The 21,242-nt window shown below is 52.2% G+C and overlaps 1 protein-coding gene across 2 annotated transcripts in view; it reads right to left on the reverse strand.

Moving 5' to 3' along the window:
* TSPAN9 (tetraspanin 9) overlaps window positions 1–21,242 on the reverse strand; it is a 193,634-nt gene that overhangs the window by 66,811 nt on the left and 105,581 nt on the right. The window contains exon 2 of one of the 2 annotated variants that reach the window (XM_029954674.1): window positions 16,381–16,460. In XM_029954674.1, the coding sequence (XP_029810534.1) occupies window positions 16,381–16,443 (63 nt within the window). In that variant the 5' untranslated portion in view covers window positions 16,444–16,460. Of the gene's footprint in view, window positions 1–16,380; window positions 17,304–21,242 lie in introns of those variants that run through there. The other variant, XM_029954673.1, reaches the window with a different exon arrangement.

The following is a 21,242-nucleotide window of genomic DNA, read 5'->3' on the forward strand; positions in this document are numbered from 1 at the left end:
GAGGCAGCTGGTGCCGGGACTACCCCAAATAGAGGGAGGCGGGAAAGGGGAGAGACAGAGGCAGGAGGCATCCTAGCGCAAGGGAACAGCGAAGACACTGTTCAGGGGACTTAGGGGAAGCAGGAAGGGAAAGAAAGCTCTTCCTAATGATGAATGCTGGAGGGCGGAATTGGAACAATCGTAATTAAGGCTTCTAACAATAGGAAGGGAGCCGAGACAGTTCTGTGTGTCAAACAAGGTGCTGAGCTCCTCTCCCGCAGTGAGGGTGCTTAATAAAGCGGCCCACCCTTCATTATCTGCTTAGTGGGTGACAGCCCTCTCGGGTGTGGGTGGGGACCAGGCAAAACCAGCCGGCTGCTGTGGCTGTCCCCATCTCCTGCTCAGACCCAGCCACGACTCTGAACAGGGAAATGGGAAGCAAGGGAAATTCCCTACCTGCCACTGAGCAAGGAAACTAAAGGTCCAGGGAGTCAAAGCCCATGGAGAAATGTTCAGTGCATCTAGCACGTGACCCTCCAGGCAGAGCAGAATCTGGGGCAGGTCTGTGAGGTTCAGGCAGTGAGTTCCAGCACACCCTGCTCTGTGGGCCCTCCCTCCCTCTGGACTGTTTCCCCACTTGTGAGATATAAAGGAATCATCCTTGGTCCCTCACTCTACCAAGGCTACTATGAGGAAAGGAAGATAAGTTATCTCAAGAATCATCAGCTCTCTGAAAACACAAAGGGAGCAAAAGAAATGTATAAAATCGCAGGATGTCAGAGCCCAAAGGGAGCTTAGAGATGAGCTGGTCCAAGTCTATCATTGTCCAGATGTGGAAACTTAGGCCCAGAGAGGGGAAGTACTTTGTCCAGGGTCACATAGACAATTAGCAACGCAGCCGGAACTAGAACTCAAGTGTCTGTGCCCCACGCCCTACTCTTTCCTGGTCTGTCACCTTGATCTCAACTGAGAATTAGCTGGTGTATGTCCTACATGAAACACAAGACTCCTGCATTTCTAGAAATGGGGGGGAAGTGCAGGATTCACGGCTGGGCACACTGGAATTCTGCAGACTGCTGGAAGGGCCATCCAACCCACCCTGCCCCCCAACAAGTTCTGAGGAGCCCCCAGCCAAAAAGGAAGAGAGAAAACAAATCAGCAATGCCGAGAATCTTGTCAATCTTCCTCCTACAGCTCCTGATTCAGACCCGCCACCCTCTACAGAGCGGCTTTTTATGAAACGTGCACTTTTCACACAGATTCCGCTCCTCCCACCAGGCAGGCTGAGAAAGGGGCAGGCGAAGGGGGGCTTGAGGCAGAGGGGAGGGAACGGGGCCTCGAGCCCTTCTCTTTGACTGCCATAAATGGTAACAAATCAAGCACCTTGTTCGCTTAGCTCTTCCAACAGCATCAACTTCCTTCTCCCCTCCCCTCCTGAGGGTCCCCCAATCTCCGCCCCACCAGGACCCCAGGCCCCAGGGACCGGTCATGGTGGGTGTCCTAAATGGCTCAGACATCACAGAGCTCTGGCCCAGAACCCAGGCTGACAAGTTGTCACTCTGATTTGGGTCCCATGAGCTCTTGCCCACAGGCAAGGGAAGCCTCCCTTGAGTGGGTGGGGGGCACAGTCAGGCCTCAGAACACACCTGACCTCCTGGAGAGAACACACTGGGGCTGCACCTCCGTGAATGGAGTGCAGAGGCTCCAGGTCCTTCCGCCAGCCCCTGCAGCCTCCTCAGATCCCCCTGCCTGGCCAGCCCAGGCCAGGTTCCCCATGTCCTCACCTCAGGGTGCAGCACAGACCTTCCACCCACCAGTCTCTACACTTCTGCCAGGCACCACTCAAGGTACTATCTTTAAAGAGGTCCCCGATGACCAGCAAACAGCTCTACTGAAGCAATCCCTTGCCTACCACAATCCGGCTCAACATTCTCCTGCAATAGCCCCTTTCTCTGGCTTCAAATATCACCTCATTTTTCCTACCTCCACCCCCTCCATCCTCCCCATCCCCCTGCTGCTTGTCCAGAGCCCTCTGCCTCACTGTCCTCTTCCCCCTTCCCTGCCTTCTCCCCAGGTGTACATCTTCTATCCTCTGGGCCCTCGGGCTTTCTCCTCTCTACCCTCAGATACTCCCTGAGGGCCTGACTCCTCTATAAAGCCTGCTCTGCTCAGAACACAGACGGCAGGTCCTGGACATGAACATCCTGACACCGCCCTCCACGGTCAGGAGAGCACCTGGCATCGTGCTGCAGCATGGCAGGTATTTGATACGCACTGTTTCTTTCGTCCCAGGGAGGTGTCCACCCCCACATGCACCTGTTGGAGGACTACCTTCTCCTCCACGCTAGCCTCATTCATCAGGTCTGTACACACAGCCGCAGTGAGCCTGAGTGCTAGGTCCTGCTCCAGGCCCTCATCCCTCGGACCACATTCAGGCACGCCCCAAAAGCCATCCTGCCTCCTCATCGCATGGCCAAATACCATTCTTTTGTCAAGGATCAGCTCAAGTCCCGCCTCTTGCAGAGAGCCCTCCCTGTCCACCTGGCCTTGCACTGCTACCACAGCTCCCACTTCCTGGAAGCCAAGGCAAACAGGAAACATGCACCAACCTTGGTCTGGTCAACTGCATGTGTGGGCTCCCTGTGGCATGCTCCACTGCCTTCCTGTGACAGCAGCTGGCTCTTTCCAGCTAGACTACAAGCTTCTCTAGAGCAGGGACAGAGTGAGCTCTTGTTCCCCTACGATGGGGTTAGCAGACCATGAGCACAGCTCAGGACTCACTGGCTGATCACGGAGAACACATTTTTGGGAATTCATAGCCTTAGACTGGGGAATGTCAGGAAAGTGCAGGGCTGAAAAGTAGCTGCAGCACTGTGGGCACACCCTCCCTAGAGTATCGGCGGGCCCTGCCAGCAGACCCAACACCACTCACCATGGGTGGGCATGGAAGGGGGCTGACACACTGGAATCCATATGCAGGGTTTGCTGCGAGATGTCTCAAAGGTGTCTTGGCCCTGGGTAAGCTGGAGAACCTACCTACCTACCCCCAAGCAACTTAGACATATGGCCAGGCACCCCGAGATGAGAGGAGCACCATGGCTGCTGAATCTCCCCCCCAAGAGGCAGCCAGGATGGCCGCAGAAGCACAGCAGGAGCTGCTGGATGGGGGTGGGGAGGTCTCAGCCTCCCCATCTGCTCCTGACCCCAGGAGGTGGGGAGGATACTTCCAGAGGATGAGCAAATCCTACCAGTGGCATCTGGCATGTGGGGGGCAAAATGCTTCAGCAGACATCTACCATTTCTGCCTTTGCCCCTTCTTTTAGTGTCAGCCCCTCTGTTTTCCTTTGGGGAATCCCCTCCTCCCCACTGCACACAGCCCTGTCCCATCAATCAAGGTGCTCTGCCCCGCCCTGGCCAAGGATGGGCTCATGACCAGTCAGACCCTCTGTCCTGGGAAGTCAATTCCTGAGCAGTGAGCCCCAAGGGGCCAAAAGCTGACAGAGTCAACATGACCAAGGTCATTACTCGTAGTAACGACACCCCAGGGCAGCTCTGGCTCCTGCCCCTGTGTGTGGCCTGTTGCTCAGCTTTCTTTTCTAGCCTGTGAGCTAACCTTGCCTCTCGGTAGATACTGAAAGATCCGCAGATAGAAACACAGGGGTGGAGACAGCAGAAGGGAAAAGAAAGCCAGGCCAGTGCATCGCCAAATGCTCAACAACACTGCTGGGCTGAGGTCAGAGAGATAAATAGGCAGGTCTCTGTGTTCTGGAGTTTGCCATGGTTGGTGTGTGGTGCTTGAAACCTATAAGCCCCACAATCCATCCAGGAAATGGGTTGCTTAAAATGAAAATGCCAGCTAGGTCACACACACTTGCGGGCAATCTAACTAAATTGACATATTCATTTACAATGGACACTGGAACAACACCAATCTCCCCACAGTCAAAACTGTACATGTACATCAATCTATACTTATTCAAATATGCTGCCCAAACTCTTAGTAAGATCTTTGAGACATGTGTCTTTCCAGAGTGTACTAATTACAGCACATTGTGGTTATTACTTTCTTTCATAGAAATATTACCGATATGGAACAAAATCCTATTACTAATAAAAATGCACTTTACACATGTGGTAAAAAAGAAAAAATCTGCACATAACTTTTGACACTCCCCAAAACTTAACTATTAATAGCCTACTGTTGACCAGAAGCCTTAAATGATAACATACACAATTGGTCAACACGTGTTTTGTATGTTAAATATATGTATTGTACACTGCGTTCTTACATTAAAGTAAGCCAGACAAAAGAAATATTAAGATCATCATGAGGAAAATACATTTACAATATTGTACTGGAACAAATCTGCTTATAAGTGGACCTGCACATATACAATTGACCTATGCTCAAGGGTCAATTATATATATAAATATACAGACACATATTTATACTATAAAATTGTTCCTAAACGTTTACACTGTGTATTTGGACATTAATATATACATGCCATATGTATGTCTGTATGTATGCGTGCACACTTACACATGTGTATATACGTATGTCTCCCTGTGTGTGTTTGTGTGTGTTTGGGGCAAAGGGGAGCTCTGAGAACTTACAAGTTAGGTACCTAAGTGGGCAATGCCAGTGCAGAACCAGCCCAGCAGAAGGGAAGGAAACAAAAACGTTTAGGCATCCGCCCCACAGTCCGTGCTACCCAGGAACTCCTCACACAGAGACGCACGCCTTCCAACTGCCCCCAGCCCCACCCCTCCTGGCTTCCACTGGCAAGTGTCTCTCCTCTGCCGCATGGGTTCCCAGGCCCGAGACTCTGAAAGGGCTCCCCCAGCCCTGATCCTGGGGGAGGGCGAGCAGCGGGCAGGGCCATAAGGAGGCCTGGTTGGGTGCACGGGAGCAAGCCCTCCATGACCAAGCAGGGTTGCATTTTGGGGTTCTGTTCTGAGGCAGCTGGCAGCTCCCCTCACACACGGCCACAGGCTCTGACACAGACAGAAATACAATTGGACCCCCGCTTCCTCATCTCCTTTTCTGCCCAAAGGCAAATCTAATCATGCTTTTCCTTTCACAGGCTCTTCCCACTTCCCCCTCACACTAGAAATCATTTTTCAGGCCATCCCACTTAATTTCTAACTCCTCAATAGGAAGGGAAACTGAGGCAGAGAGCGAGGTGGAATTTTTCAAGTGCTCATCACTCACCACGCAGTGACTGAGGAACGGCACTAACGGCCTACCGAGAACCAGATCACAGGGCAACAAAGCCCATGAGTCCACAGCAGCTCTGGAAACGAATGCATGGAGGCAATGGTATTTTCCAGAGTCCTAGGGGAGAGTGTGTGTATGCTATGTAAAAAGGGCACTAATAAACCACTGCTCCCAGAGACACTCACCAAGGGCTTGCTGTGATAAAAGTGGGGGTCACAAAGCCGCCTTCCAAGGCAGTGAGTATGTGTGGCTGTAAGGGTCCTGTTTGGCTAAGTGGGATCCTACAGGTGGGGGCCAGTATGGCTCCCCCATAGCACGGGGCCTTTCCTTTAGATAAACTCCAATCATATTTAAAGGGTATCCTCTGCAAGAGGCATCCCATTATGAGTTTCCCCAAGTCCCCTTTACCTAGCACTTCTGGGCAGTTCAGTCACCCACAGACCAACACACATTTACTGAGCACCAATCATGTGCAAGCAAGGCACAGACAGTAAGATGAAGCCCCTCACACTCACCTCCTCCTGCTCGTGGCCTTGGGTGACCACGCTTCTAGCCTCAGTGTCCTCATAGGTACACATAGGTACCACTGCCCACTCGAGGTAGCTGCAAGGATCCTAGCAGATGCTAGCAGAGTGGGGGAACAAGACACAAAATATAAAAGCAGGACCATATGGTTAAAACAGTAAACCCTGCCAGGGGGCTTGGGTTGGCTCAGTTGGCTGAGCGTTGGACTTCAACTCAGGTCATGATCTCATGGTTCATGAATTCGAGCCCCATATGCGGCTTGCTGCTGTCAGCACAGAGCCTGAAGCCTGCTTCAGATCCTCTGTCTCCCTCTCTCTCTGTCCCTCTCCTGCTCACTCTTTTTCCCCAAAAAAAATAAAAATAAAAAATAAATAAATAAAACAACAACAACAAAAATAAAAACAGTAAACCCTGCCATGAGGGGCTGAGTAGAATTAGAATCTGAACTATCCAGTAGCACAATGCTGGGTCATGCTTGGGGGAAGCTGTGAAGAAAACAGTCTTCGTTCTCAGGTCCTCTCATAAAAAGCACAAAAAAACAGATCATGAAACCTAGACTGTACACAACTGACCACCCACTAATCTGAGAAAGGCCCTGATGACCACTAGGTAGGTGGTCATCTCCTGACCCATTTCTGTTGGGGCTGGGACTGGGGGAGGGAAGGCACAAATCATCAAGGGGTCATATCCAAATATACAAACACTTGTCCTGTATTCACAGGGCTGCACTGCACCAAATTGGAAGCATAGATCCAAGAAAAACACAAGTTAATAGTTAACAGAGGAAGGAGCTGGATCAGGATGACCTCCCAGAGTTAGTCACAGAAAGAATATGGGCTCTGAACCCTGGTTCAAGTCCCAGTTCTGTCACTTTCCAGCTTAGTGATTTGGGGCAAAAATCTCTAACCTGCCTGAGCTTCCAACTCCTCGGAGGCAAAATGAGTATAATCCTACCTCTCCTCATCAGGTGCTGTGGAGGGTAGATAAGGTAACAAAGTAATCTAGGGAAATGTCCAGCACAGCGCCTGGCCAACTACTCAGCCCACCACACCATGAGGAGGAGAGGCTGGCCAGCTGTTCCCCTTCTCCATCCTTGTGTGCACAGGAGTTTTCTGAACTCTGAGGAGAGGGAGGGGTGGTGTCAAAAGATGGACGATCTAAAGTCTCTACATAACAAAATCTGTGTAAGAGCTTCATGGAGAACACTATGAAACTTTACAGAAAGACATTAAAGAAGGCCTAACATATGAAGTATACCATGTCCATGAATAAAAACACATGCCTAGAATACAATTTATATTCATGACTGGAAATTAAAAAATAGCAATTCTCTCCAAACTGGTCAACAGACTCTATGCAAAGTCAATCCAACTACCAACAGGGCTTGCATAAGGGAGGGTGGGAAGAAGGGGTTGACAGATTGATTTTTGGTGAAACTAAACAGTGTCCAAAATTTATGCAAAGGAACTAAGGACCAAGAACAGCCAAAACATTCTTGAAAAAGCATCAGATGAGAGGATTTGCCTTACCAGATATCAAGACTTATTAAAAAGTTGTGATAATTAAGACAATGCCAGTTATAAAGGCACAGTTGGCATCAGAGGGGAAAGGAAGACTAGCCAATCACTGGAGGTAGGACCACTGATTCGTATACAGGGAAGAAAAAAATTGAGCCCTACCTCACACCGCATGTAAATATGCATGCCAGACATTTTAAGGACTTAAATCTTAAAAGAAAAACTTACAGAAATACATACAGGTTGTCACCTTTAATTATTCACTCATTCATTAAAAAATTCACGAATGCCTATTATGTTGTGACAAGCAGTGCCCTATTACCAGTGATACAAAGAGATCCATGAGATATTACATATTTCTTAAATGATATGTAAAAGGTACAATCTAACAGAGGAAAGAGACTAACACATTTGACTATAATATAATAAAGAATTTCTGATTCTCAAAGACCCTATGAAGGAAGTGAAAAGATAAGCTATAAGCTGGAAAATATAGACTGTGTTTGCAGCACACTTAATAGACAAGAGATTAGCATCCAAAACATGGTAAAACTCCTAAAAAATAGGGAAAAGCAAGCAACTCAATAGAAAAATCGGCAAAAAACATAAAACAGGCATTCAAGAAAAGAATGGCTAATAAATCTATGAAAAGATGTTCGCTAGTAATCAGAGACAAAAATTTAAGACATAAGATAGCATTTTACACCCACTACACTGGTGAATGCCAAAACTTCCCATTGTCAACTGACATTCTGCTGGCAGAAGTATCAATCGATACATCCACTTCAGAAAATAATGTGACTTTATCTAGAAAACCTGAAGTGCACAGATCCTAAAACCTAAGAATGCCATGCCTTGCTGTGTACCCTAAAGCAGTTCTGAAACTACGGACCACGGAAATGCTTAATACTTTGGAACTTGATAGCTATGTGATATTTCCAGAACATTCAAGTGCACTATCAACGACTGTCTGGACGTAGGTGAATCACCTGTGGTTTGAGCTGAGAAACCCGGGCCTACGTATACCAGGAGCCTTGTCTGAAATGTTCACAGAAGCATGTTTAAAAAAAAAAAAAGGAAGGAATCCAAATGCTTATCAGAGAATGATAATAGAATATTATGAAACAGTAAAAATAAGTGCATGATGGCCACACATAACACAAATGAATCAATAAACATAACACAGAAGTTTAAAAAATTCAGATAATTCTATCAATCAAAAGTTTAAAAACCAGCCAAACCAAATGGCGTGGTGTTCAAGGATGCTTCCATATGTGGAACAGAACACAGAAATATACCTAATACAAAACGTAAGGACACTGGCTCTCTCTAGGGGACCAGTCGGGGGCATGCTTGGGAAGGGCACGCAGAGCCCTCATCGGTATAGCCAGGGTTCTTAAGCCAAGGAACATGTGGGTATGTGTTCCTCGTGCAATTGTTTTAAACTACATGAATTTACATATGACATATTCCACAATTCAAAAAACAAATTTTCAGTGACTGTTTTTCTGGTTAGTGAAGTAACCTGGACCTACAGCCCCACATCTGCTCAGGTCACAGGCCAAGCTGCCTATAGCCAGCAGAGTCCAACACTGAGTGTGCCAGAGGGAGTGACCTGCCTTCGAGCCACCAGCACAGAAGGCCCATGGAGACCCTGCAATATGACCACTGGCCCAGCTGGCCTGCTCCTGGCCTGATGCACTGCGCCAGGAACAAAGGGAAGCAGTGAAAGGGTATGGGCCGCCCCACCTGGGAAGGCCAAAGGTAAGCGTGCAGTGTGACAGATGCGGCTGCCGGCCCTGGGTCTGAGACCACACCGCACCACACCCCCATTGCCTTTCCCTCCCATCCTCCATCCCAACAGATCTGCTTGAACCTCCTCACTTCTACCCCACATATCCCTATGATCAGAAGACATTCTGAATGATCCCCAGCCTAAAGAGATACCTAGGGCTCCTTGCAGAGGTCCAAAGCTCTGACCAGGTGGTCAGTCCAGCCCGGGGCACGTGACTCTGTTAGAGGGGCTACCTGCTCACGCGCTCTCACTGCAGGAAGCACAGTGCTAATAACAGCAGCTGCTAGGCATTGTGTCCAGCATGCCGGCATCCTGCTTAGCAGGATCCCTACGGAACGCATGTATGGCCTCAGCTGGGCCTCATCACAGCCCTGTAAGAGAGCTGATACTGTCAAGCATGAGAAAATCTGGGCACCTTCAAAACCCAAGCCCCATTCCTAGAGAATCTGACTCAGTAGGTCAGTGGGTGGGAAGCGGTGGGAGGCAGAGGGACACGGCCTCCGTTCAGGTGAAAAGGTATCTTGTTGATTTGAATCTACATCCTAGTGAAGAGCCCTCAGGGCAGACAGAAAGCTCTCTGAAGGCAGAAGCCACGCTCTGTTCTCCTCACCCAGTCACCCTCCAACAGCCACTAGAACTGGACCCCCCTGCATGCGCCAGTGTGCTAAACCGCCCAACATAAGGAAGACTGGAAACCCCCGCAGCCTTCCCTTCCAAGGGCTTCTTTTCTAGGTCTCCTCAGAGCCTTCAAAGCTTGTTGGGGCCCAAGGGACAAGAAGGCAGAGCCCATCCTTCTGGAAGCACAGACTCACTACATGAAAAGATTTTTCAGATATCACCTGAGGCCCTATGGCTAGCTAGATAAGAGTAGGGGGTGAAAGCCTGATGTCTGCCCAGCCCTGCTCTCTCCACCCCCAGCCTTAGATGGGCTCACCGTCCGGCCCATGTGCCATTTGCAACGTCCCTGCCCCCACCCCCCCACCACTTCTGCTGGCAGATTAGCTTTCAAATGTGAGCAGGGACAAAGCTGGCTCAGAAGACTTAACTCTGCCCGACGGGTTTAGCTCAGCTTCAAAGCTTCCTAACTGGAACCAAATAAGAGGGCATATCGCAGCTGGAAGGAGACGCCGGAAGGGGGGAGACGACAGGGGCATCTCTGTAAGCTGGATTACCTACAGCAACAGCTTGCAGCCTGAGTGACACAGCAAGACCCGTCACGGTGCTCACTGTCAGAAAAACAAAACAGCCCTTTCCTCTGAGTCCTGGGGACAAAGGAAAGAGCGTCCACAGCCACTGGAGCGCACTCCAGAGCCAGGCAGGGCCACCTCCTGCTCAGAACCCATGGGAACTCCCCACCCCGGAAGCCATTCTCACCTGGCACCGCCCAGGCTGATAGCGCCCTTTGTTCCTCCAGGTTTGGCCCATTTCATGTGTGCAGGAGGCTCCGTCTCTTCTACTGGGCTGCAAGCTCTCCCCGGGCACTGGGTCTGGAGCAGCTTGTGTCTACCTCTCTCTACCTCTGTCCGGGCCTGGAACCCCACCCTCATCTGTCCCGCAAACTCTTCTTCATCCTTCAAAAGCCAGGTGTCACGGGCTCTACTCTGTTATCTTTGTATCTTTTCTCTACTAAGCAGTATCAATTATTCCATTAAGGAACTCTACTGAACACCTACTGCTCAGAACCATAACTGTTTACTGTAATTGTTTGTTTACATGCCCGACTCCTCCACAGGCCTCTGAGCAGCTCCAGGGCCTGGCTTACAGCAGGTGCTCAATAAATGCATGCAGTCCCCATTAGCCGCAGTGCATCCAGTCAGCCCTTTCAGTAGAAGAGACAGAAAAAGACACATAATTCACTAGTTCTTTTTTCTAAACTAGAAAACTCCTAAAGGAAACTCAGACTGGTTTTTTTTTTTCCTCCCCTTTATTTCTGATGGACACAAACATTCTAGAGAAGGAGAGTCAGACAGCCACCGGGTGGGGGTGGGGAGACGAAAGGACAAGTCAAGTCAGGCCACCTGGAGGCTGGGTCCTGATCTGCTGCTGTCCCTCCCTAGAATGCTGGGGAGGGGGAGAGGCCCCGGCTCTGACCCCTGCCTTGGTAGCCCTGTGTTCAAATGCACGGTGGAGGACGGGCGGATGACCTCCCGATTCCACGACTTCCTGGCCCGAGAAAGCTGATCTGCCCTATGCAAGCCCAGTCAGCCTGTTCTCACCAACTGGAGGCTTCTGTGCACGCAGCGGGCATTCAGTAAATAGTTGTGGCATGAGTGAATGGGCTCGATTGGGACCCCAACAGCCCAGCAAGCCCCAGAGCCCGCTGCCAAGTTCAGTCAAGGGCAGCCAGGCACATGGAGGCACGGCAAGCGGGGGTGGGTGGGGGGGGGCGAGGCCCCCATCCTCAGAAGAGGTCGGTGGGGTCTTCTGTGCTCTCCACTAGCAGGTCAACCACATGGAGGGCAGAACCGTGGCCCTTTCCTTAAGGCAGTGACAGCATGCATCCTGCTTCAGCTGGGACTCTCTCCTTTCTATCCTCTTCCACCCCGCCCCCACTTGATTGACACCAGTGCTAGCTCTGACATGATTTAAAAATAGATATTAAGACAAGGAAGTTTAATTTTTAATGCTTTGGAAAGGAAATGAACACAGAGCCAGTATTCATTCCTTCATGGCCACATTCTGGGGTCTCGGAGCACCAGCCCCCTGTCCCCCACAGAGAGCCATGCCTGACCCACTCGGAAGGTCTGCTTGGAGGAGGCCTCTGGGGAGACAGCCTGATGTCTCACACAGGAGCCCTTCAGGAAACCTCTAAATGCCCCTCGCTGCCCAGCTTCGCTAGTCTCCGGCTTGGGGAGGCTAGGTCCAGACCTGTTTGGACCGCGTTCAGACCCCCTCAGCTCACTTCCCACACTTCCCTTGCCAGGCAGAAGGCACCAGCCAGATTCCTTAGACACCCTGGCCCTCCAGCATCGATTGTGCCCAGTCCTGTGTCCTAGGCCACTATGGACCAATGGGGATCCAGGGAGCCCGCAGATGAACTCACAACATAGCTGAGCCAGTAACAAACACATGCCTCCGACGCGACAGGAGAGCCCTAACCCAGTCGCCTGCATCCAGAGACAAGAGACAAGTGAATGGTCTGCGAGGGGCCAAGCCACAAAGACCTGACCCCACTTAGGGGAGGTTAATCAGGGCCTCCAGCTGGCACCCTACCCATGGCAGCCCAGCCCCAACCTTTCCCCTGCTCCAGCAGGCACACTCAACACTGCCTCTTTGGCTAATTGGCCTTTATTAAGGGGGCAATCCACAAGGAATAGCCTTTCCAATGAAGCCAGAATGTCACTGCTCTGCCAGCCATGATTTAAAATGACGAGGCAGCTCTGCTGGCACACATGAAAAGTGACCATTATCCTGAGCAGCAATCAGGCCAGCAACCCCAGGCCTACCCCACACCTCCTTATCAGATAGGAGCTGGATTTGGTTTGGGAGGGGCTGGGCCGGCATCACGATCTGCTGTGATCGTTCCCCGAGAAGGGAACATGGGCCCCAGCACCCAAAGCCCACCCCTACACTCTCCCTCTCCCCTACTCAGATTTTAAAGTGCTGAGCCTCCTTTGCCCTCCTGGAGGGGCTCTGATTCACTTCATCTCTCCCCAGGGTACTCCACCAAATGACTCTGGGAGGGCTCAGAGATGCGGCTGACAGAAGGAGCTGCCCCATGGTTTCCACTGCTGGGAGAAATACCCTGGGGTGGGTTTGATTACCAGTGTACAGGCCCCTTGGGATGGAGAAACTTCTGTCCCAACTCAGGCCTCCTATTTCCTGTCCACCAAGAAGCCAGCATTCTCTTTGGTCCCAAGGATCAGGATGAGGTGTGCCAGGGAAGAGGAGGAAGGGCTCAGTCAGGCATGACCCCTGACTCCTCCTCCCCTCGCCCCACCATCTCTAGCGAGCCCTCAGAAATGCTGCCCGGTCTGCTGACGTGGCTAGTACCATCTGGGTGAAGTCAGTGGTGCCAAGAGCAGACCTGGACACCACCCCCTCCCCCAGCAGCCTGCAAGTCACCTGCCCTTTTCTTGGTGAGGAGGAGCCCAGGCCACATAGCTCCGCCTCTATCCTGCCCCCGGTGATGTCACCCAGGCCCTCACTAATAGCAATACTCTAGAAGCTCCACCCAGTGGCAAGGAACCAGGATTCTCACACCTGGGGATGCGGGGGGGGGGGGGGGGGGGGGGGGGGCGTTGTGCAATGTGACAGCTGCACCTCTCTTCTGCACTGGGACTCCTCCCAGCAGGCTCTGAGAAGGCAGGGGGGGTCTGGCTGCAGCAGTGGGTTTGGAGAACTACCAGGTAGGCTCCAGGATCTATAGGAAGATCTCTATCTATTGATTGCAGGCCTCAGGTTCAACTCTAATGTCTCAGAAAAGCCTTCTTTTGGGATCTGAGGGGTCATGAGATTAGAAAAAGCGATGGCTACATACTTCCTAACAATTGCTCTGGGCCCCACAGGCCTTGGGCTCTGACTTGCCCCTCAACCCTCCTCCCCCCTACCATCTCCCTCACCTCCAGCCTTTCTCTTCCTGTGTGCATTGGAAAGCAGCAGAAGTCTCCCAAGGGTCCTGCCTCGTCAACTACCCCATCTGCCTTTGGCCTAAACACCTTCATTCTTTCTCTTCTGATGAGGCTCTTTCCTCTGCTGCTTCTCTCCTATCAGGCCCAAGCACCTGCCTACAAGATGTCTTTGTTCAAGAGCAGTCACCGGCCCTGTGCCCAAATCCCGCCTAACTGCCTGCTACACCCTCTCCACCTCCCAAGGAACATAGTAGCAAGTACTCTTACACATGCAAGCATCCGTTTCTCTTCTGCTAACTTTCCATCTTTCTACATCTTATTTCAGAACTCACACGCTACCAGCATAAAAGAACTGGGTCTTTGAGATTCAATTTCTCCAGGCTTGTAGCATGTCATCGGAATTCTGAAGACATTTAAGTAATCAGAAAAGTCAGAGATTCAGAGAGAAAGAGAGAGACTCCTTGCCCAGTGAATGAGCGGTGGTGGGTACCTCCTAATTAGGAGGAGACGGCAAGCTCTCTCACTAGAACTGAAGAAAAGAAAGCCATTCCGTCAATCAGCTCATTAACCTCTGGCAAGCTTTTAAGGGAGGATGAAAAGAGCCACTCGTCACCCCACAGTTAAGTTCCTTAGGAGAACCTTCATCACAGGCAAGTTTGAGAACTTCTCTTCCCTATCATGAGGGGCTCCCTATCACACAATTTACCACTCTGACCTGCCATTCTTTCACTCACAAACATATAATGAGTGCCTACTACGTGCAGCACACGGCCCACTGTGCCAACATGTGAGGGAGCAAGCAGGTCTCTAAACCAAGCCAGGACCATTCTGGAGAAGGAGCTACAAGCAGTTATACCTACTCCGGCCAGCAGGTGGCGGGGTGGGGGTGGGGAGGAGGGCTGCCGGGTGGGAGGTACTGGCTGAGGCACGAAGCATCCCCACCAAGGTCTTTCTAGTAGTGTTAAGATACAGAGTGGGGCAAGGAAGGCAGCTAGGTTTAGACTATGAACAAGGGCAGGCAGGGAGACTCCACCATGAAAGTGAGGCAGCACTCATGTACATCGTAGGCACTGGAGAAATACCCACCAGTACTTGGCTGACACAGACGCCGGCAAATGAGTCAGAGGACCAGGAGCACTTGCCCAAAGGCGGCCACAAAACAGTTCTTGACATTCCAGTGGTTCTGCCCAAATTTCCATAAAACACTTACCACAGGACAGGTAGCATCCTAACTGTGGTGACTGGAGGGCCCAGGTCCATGCAGACGTCTAGGGAAATCCAACCCAAATGATCTTAAACCAGGCTCCTTGGAAGAAAAGTGGCAGCCTGTGCCCCAAGCCAGGAAGGGGGCTTCCCTCCCCATCACAGAGGGAAGGCAAGGATGCAGGGTGTCCCGTAACTAATGGGGTCAGACATGAGGGAGACCATCACAAGAGCTCCCTCACAGACAGGAAAGGAAACCCAGTCATTAAGGGATAACGTGATTTGCCCAAGGTCACACAAGAAACTGACACAGAACCATGACTAGACCTTGTCTTCTTCCACCCAGCCCCGAGCTCTCCCTGTCTATGGAAAAGTCACACCCCCCACCACACACACACCCAAAAAAAGTTGGTAAGTTAAAGCAGGTCACTTCACACAAGTGTTGAACATCAAAGCACAACCGCCTCTACAAAGCTTCACTGTGAATGACTTTCTCCTACCCCCAGTGCTCCTTCTGGACCACAGGCAGCTGACAGCCTCCAGCAGGCAGGACAGGCCCTGGGGCAGGGCCAAACATCTGTGCTGACTACGTAGGGGCTCTGGTGAAGAAAGGCGGAGGCAGCAGTTGGGATGAAGGAACAATTAGATATGAATTTAAGAAGTTTTCAAATTTGCCTAACTAGTATTTCTTCTGCACGTGCACACGTGTGCACATGCGGCCTCTAGAGTCACAGAGGACGGAGAACAATTCCAAGCTGCCCTACCCACTGACACCTTCTTAGAAAATAACCTCTCACCAAGGATAGTGGCGCTCCCTTTGTCCCTTCCAGTCTCTGGGGCTCCTGGAGCCGGAGAGGGCTGGCCTTCCATGGTGGGAGCCCATGGCCAGCCCGCTCCCTGCCCAGTCCACTGCAATCCCTCAAAAGCAGCTGCTCGCCCGCCACCCGATGGCAGCATCCCTCCCACGCTCTCCTTTTCCACACAAGCCCTAACTCGGGCACATCTGCAGGCTAGCAAACGCTTGTCTCTCGGCTTGGGATAGGGGCTCCCCTCCTTTTCCCGGGACTCACTGAAAGAGTCAGAAGAAGTGACCTCCATGATTCCTCCCACTCCACCTCATGCCCATAAAATACTACAGATCGTATTCTTGTGTATTCAGGAAAAATACAAGAGGAAACTCGAAAACCATCCACACTTGTGCGGGTCTTCAACTCAAGGTCACAGCTGTTAAAAATTCTGGCCCCACACCTATTTCTGCAGGTTACCCAGCTGGAGGCATTTCCAGCATGGGTTTCTTACAGGGGAAGAAGGTAGCAGCAAACTTTGTCAGACACCTAGGAGTAGAGTACGTATCTCCTGTAAGACAGGCAAGTTGGAGCTTCCATTCAGTCACCACGGAGAAAGAAGAGAAAGATGAATGAAGGGGGGGGGGATGATTTTTTTTTAAACCCTACACTTACCGTTGTGCAGAAAGCAGGGCAATGCAGCACCCAGGAGGAAGAGGGTATCACGCTAGAATAAGCAACGAAGAGGGGAGGTGGCAAAGGAGAGAGAAAGGCGAGGACTTACCCAGAATATCAAATTAAAGAGGAACATCATGTACTTCAAGCAGCAGAGGCAGCCCCTGGCCATGTTGCACTTCTTAAATTCTAGGAGAAAAACAAAGGACAGGTCCAGGTAAAACACCACGTACTTGCTGCCTTTGGGTGCATTGTACTTGTCAGTCTTAACGCCAGCCTCGGCGCGGCTCTGGCCCCGCGAGCCCGCGGTGCCGTAGAAGGCGCCGGCTGTGAAGCCGCGGCCGAACGGTCGGCCCGAGGTGGACGGCTTGGCAAAGTCCGAATCCTTGCTGTCCAAAGATGGACTCCGATGGATCGAAGAATCCTCGCTACTCGACTTCTCCATGTTCGCGTCGTTCCCGGGGGGCGCGAGGGGCGGGGGGCATCGCTCCCGGAGTGGGACGGAGGGGGCGCCCAAGTCGGGCGCGGGCTGCGGGCGGGCTGGCGGAGCCCTGCACGCCCCCTCTCTGTACCCGGGCGCACTCCCGGCCAGACCCCGTGCTCAGGGGCCGCGGCCTCTCGGACGGCGCCCCGCTCCCAGCCGGCTGGCCCGGGAAGGCTCTGCGGTGCGGCGCGGCTCGGCTCTACGCGCGCTCGCGAACGCTCTCCGGGAACTGGCTGGCCTGCGTAACTTAACGTCTTTGGGGAGGCTGCAATTTGATTTCTCTTTCCAGAGCCTCAGCTCGCCTCCCGGGTGCACCGGCCGCTCCACGCGAGGCACCAGGGCGCCACGATCCAGGTCCCCGGGCACACCTCTCCCTGCCCAGCCCCAGCGCCGAGCCCGACCACTTCGCGGGCGCTCCGCCTCCTCTCGCTCCGCGACTTTGCGGAGCTGCTCGCCGGCCCTGGGCTGCCCGGGCGCGCGGCGGGCCGAGCCGAGGGATCCGCCGCAGCTGCCACCGCTGCTGGGCTTTCCCTGCGAAATCCCAACCCCGACTCCTGACTCCAAAATTGCCCGGAGCCCCCTCCCCGGGCCCTAGGCCCCGCCCCTTGCTTTGCATTCAACCAATGAGCAGTAGGCCTGCCGGGGGGCGGGCAGCCTCCCCCTCCCCAATGACACATTATCTTTAATAGGATTAGCGTTCTGCTGTGTGCCTATACAAGTGCGCCGCGAGCCCTCGCTAAATGTCAAGGGCTCTGGAGCTGGGGGTAAACCAGAAGCTTCAACGGAAAGCGCTGGTCTCTAATACAGGAGAAAGGGGGGCGGCGAGAGAAAGAGAATGGCTGGTGGTACTAACGATCCAAGGAAACCAGAGGAAAGGGCTGCGGAGGACAGGAGAAGGAAAGAAGCGCGGCCACTTTCGAGCTGGCCGCCGCCCCCCCCTTGTCCCCCGTGCACACGGGGGCCTGTCCGACCCGGGGCATACGGTCTCCCCGCTACACACACACACATGCCTTTGCACACGTGGGTCTGGCTACGGCATGCAGGGAAAAGAGACCGCAGGGGAGGCGCGAGGTATGGGAAAGGCGTTTGGGGCCTCCGCGGGGCGCGCGCCGCCCTCCCCGCCCCCTCCGCGCGCGCGCGCAAGCTCGAGCACACACGCGGCTCCGCGAGGCTCCTGCAGCTGCGCGAGGCCCCCCAACCCCCACCGCCCCCGCGTTCCCCGGTGGGATGCGGTGCTGGCTGGGACCGTAGCAGGGCTGAAAAGAGTAGGTGCCGGAAGTAAGGTCTTGCCTTGCCCGTCTGAATCTTGCCTATGCCAAGGGTGACGTAGGAGTGCTCTTGGACACAGAGAGGGTCCTCTCTCCCGTGAGGAGGGCACGAAAGGGGCTAGCCAAGGGAAACAGCACGAGGAATGCTCTAGCTGAGGGACTTGGGGAACATCCAGGAGGAGCCCTTCATCCCCCTGTAAAAAACTGCACCTGTGTCTCCTGGGCTTGTGCAGAAGTCTGCACTGCTGATCTGGGGCTACCATACCTGGCAAACAAAGAAAACTAGAAGACCTGGCGGGGGAGCTAGGAGCCCAGCTCTTCTTTCTGCCCCCAGCAAGAGAGTGCTGAGAGCCTCAGAGAGCAGGGCCAAGTGGTTACTAGGCTCTGTATCCTAGCGCCTAACACCGGCCTTGGCCTGTAGGAGGCGCTAGACAAGGATGGCTGGATAGAGGAATGCCTGCCCCTCCGTGGGAGTAGGAGTGTGAAATGTCCACCCTGGATCCCATTAGACATTTATTCCACCCTGCTGTGTGGCTGAGCATGGCCCTTGAGGAAGCATATATAAGTTGTGCTGCTCTCTGCCCTTCACACACGCACAATCTAGTCAGGAAGACAGAAGGACATTAATCACCAGGGCGATGGGCAAGAACATAATTGGCTGTGGCCCAGAGGGAAGGGGGCATTAATTCCAACCACAGGGGCCAGAAGATCCTCATCGCAGGTTGGCTGTGGTGGTCCCATGCTGAGTCTGCACCCTCACTGGTTTGGAGAAGTGCTGGCACCCCACTTCTCTAACGGGACCTGGAGTGGTGTTACTATTCTAAGCCCCTTCCCCACTAAGATGGCTGCCCAGCAGTGAAACCTAATGAGCATCACAGCCATGGCACCTAGGTCTCCTGGTTGGGCACAGCCGTCTCCTGGATGCTTTCTACAGATGAGGGGCAGGTGTCTGGCTGGCTCCTGACCGAACCCACTGCCACCTGACTAGAATGGCTAATGCCTTTTGTCCTCTTCAGTTCTGCCTGGCTCCCACGGGCTCCCAGCTGCCACTCCATTCTCACAACATTACTTCTTGACACAGGAGAAATCATTTACCAGCTGGACTGCAGGTCAGGAGACCTGTTTTTCACTCTGAACTCAGTTTTGAGCTGTGTGATCAAGGACAAGGTAGTTTGCCTTTCTGAGCTACCATCTCCTCCTCTTTAACATGGGGGTTAATAGAGCCTCCCCTCAAGAGGTGTTGCAAGAATAAAGTGAGCTGGCAGATGTAAGTAAACTGAGCAGATGCAAGGGCTTGTTATCACTAGTCTCAGACAGAGATTAGATGGTGTCAGCCAGGGCCCTCCCAGGCTGGCCCCTCTACCTTCTCAATTCTCCCATCGATTCACACCTTGTTCAGTGAGAATAGCTTCTGCATTGTCCCTGGATCTTCACCTTCATTTCTAAGTGAATTTAGGCCAGTAACTATTTCCTGGTGGGCCAGGGCGAAGGACAAGGTAAGAGAAGAGGAGGCTTCCAGTAACAGTTCTGTCACTCCTGGTCACCCTTATGGGAAGGGCATTGAAATCTGGGTCTTCGGTCCATTAACAAAGTTCAATGATGTCCCCTCAGGGCACCTGGCTCAGCCATTATGAGAATAATAAGAGCAACCGAGATTCCTAAGTGCTCATTATTTCCCAGGCACCCAGCTTCACACACCATAACTCACCGAATCTTCATGACAACCCTACAGAATAGGGATTATTATCCCCATTTTATAGATGAGGAAACTGTATGATTTCAAAGCCTATTTCTTTACTCTCTTGAGCTCTAAACCCAAGTTCCCACCCTTGGGAATCTTCCAGTCTAAGACACAGAACTTAAAAGCACAACAGGCAACCTGAAATTGCATGTCCTGATGAGAGGTCATTAGATAAAAGGACCTCAAGAGGGGGAAATAAAAAGCCTTCTGCACCCACTCCAAGACCGTACCTAGAGAAGCCCAAAGCAGAGGGATATAGCACATTCCATGACAGAACCAGTGAAGAGCTGTCCCTTATGCCCCCTGGAGCAGGTATGGACAGGGAAAGAGGAGGTGGGAGGGCTTCCTGGGTGGGAAGGCATGGGTATGGTACATGGAGGGGGCAGAGAGGAGACAGGCCTGCCTGGAGCAGGAGAATGTGCCTGAGAGTCAAAGTGAGCTACTGTGCACGGCCTTGCATGACACAGGAAAAGTTTGGACTTCATCCTGGAGCTTCCCAAGCAGTGGAGGCACATGACAAAACTGGTGCCCTAGGAAGCTGGGTCTGGCAGCAGCGTGGAGAAGGGAGAAGATCAGCTGCTATGGCTGTCCTGATTTCTTAATATTGGGGTACATAAGTAACCACCAGAGATCAAAGGTGGTCTGAGACACTGTCTCCTGCCCACCCCCTGATCCACTCAACCACTCACCATGCTCAGGAGAGCCGGAAGATACAGCCTGCCCTTGAGGATCTCGGAGCATGTGAACAAGGCAGAGCTGCCTTGCCATGCCTTTTTTTTTAATGACCAAAAAAAAAAAAAAGAAAAAAAGTGAAGCAAGTGCAGAATTCCCAGAGGGGAAAAAGAGAAGTGAATACATGAAATCAACATGCAACATCTCCACTGACTGGCAACTGGGGAGATGTGGGCTCCGAGTCAATGCCAAGCTCTCTCTGCCTCTTTCCGAGTTTCTCAGGCTTGCAGTGACACAGAGCCCAGCTTTGGTCTCTCACTCGCCCACACACAATCAGAGCTGATGGGCCAACACAGATCCCCTTCCTGACCTAAGCTGAATATTTCTGTATTTGGCACCGTGTGCAGCTCATGAGGTATCCTGTACCTCCAAGCTTCAAACAGGGCAACCTCATTGACAATTTAGGGTAGACACGAGGTGGCACTTGCTATCTTAGGGAACGTGTGAGAAGGGCCACCAATGTAGAAAGGAGCCTTATGTCATCCCAGTTTTTAAACTCCAACATTGGTATCTTTCTAAGCAATATAGAAAATGCTTTAATTGCTAAGCAAACCATTTACCCATGGTGCCAAAAGAAAAGAAGGCTGAGGAGGTCCCTAGGAGGGAAGCAATGTCCCGCGAGGTTTGCCTGAAGGCTCAGCAGGCAAGGAATGGTTAGGAGGGTCCAGAGGCAGGAGCAGGTCTCCTCTTTGCCATGGAAATTAAACAGCTACAAGGTCACGTGTTACCATACTTGGCCAGGATTT

The sequence above is a fragment of the Suricata suricatta genome, chromosome 10 (assembly GCF_006229205.1).
Source record: "Suricata suricatta isolate VVHF042 chromosome 10, meerkat_22Aug2017_6uvM2_HiC, whole genome shotgun sequence".
Taxonomy (NCBI): Eukaryota; Metazoa; Chordata; class Mammalia; order Carnivora; family Herpestidae; genus Suricata; species Suricata suricatta.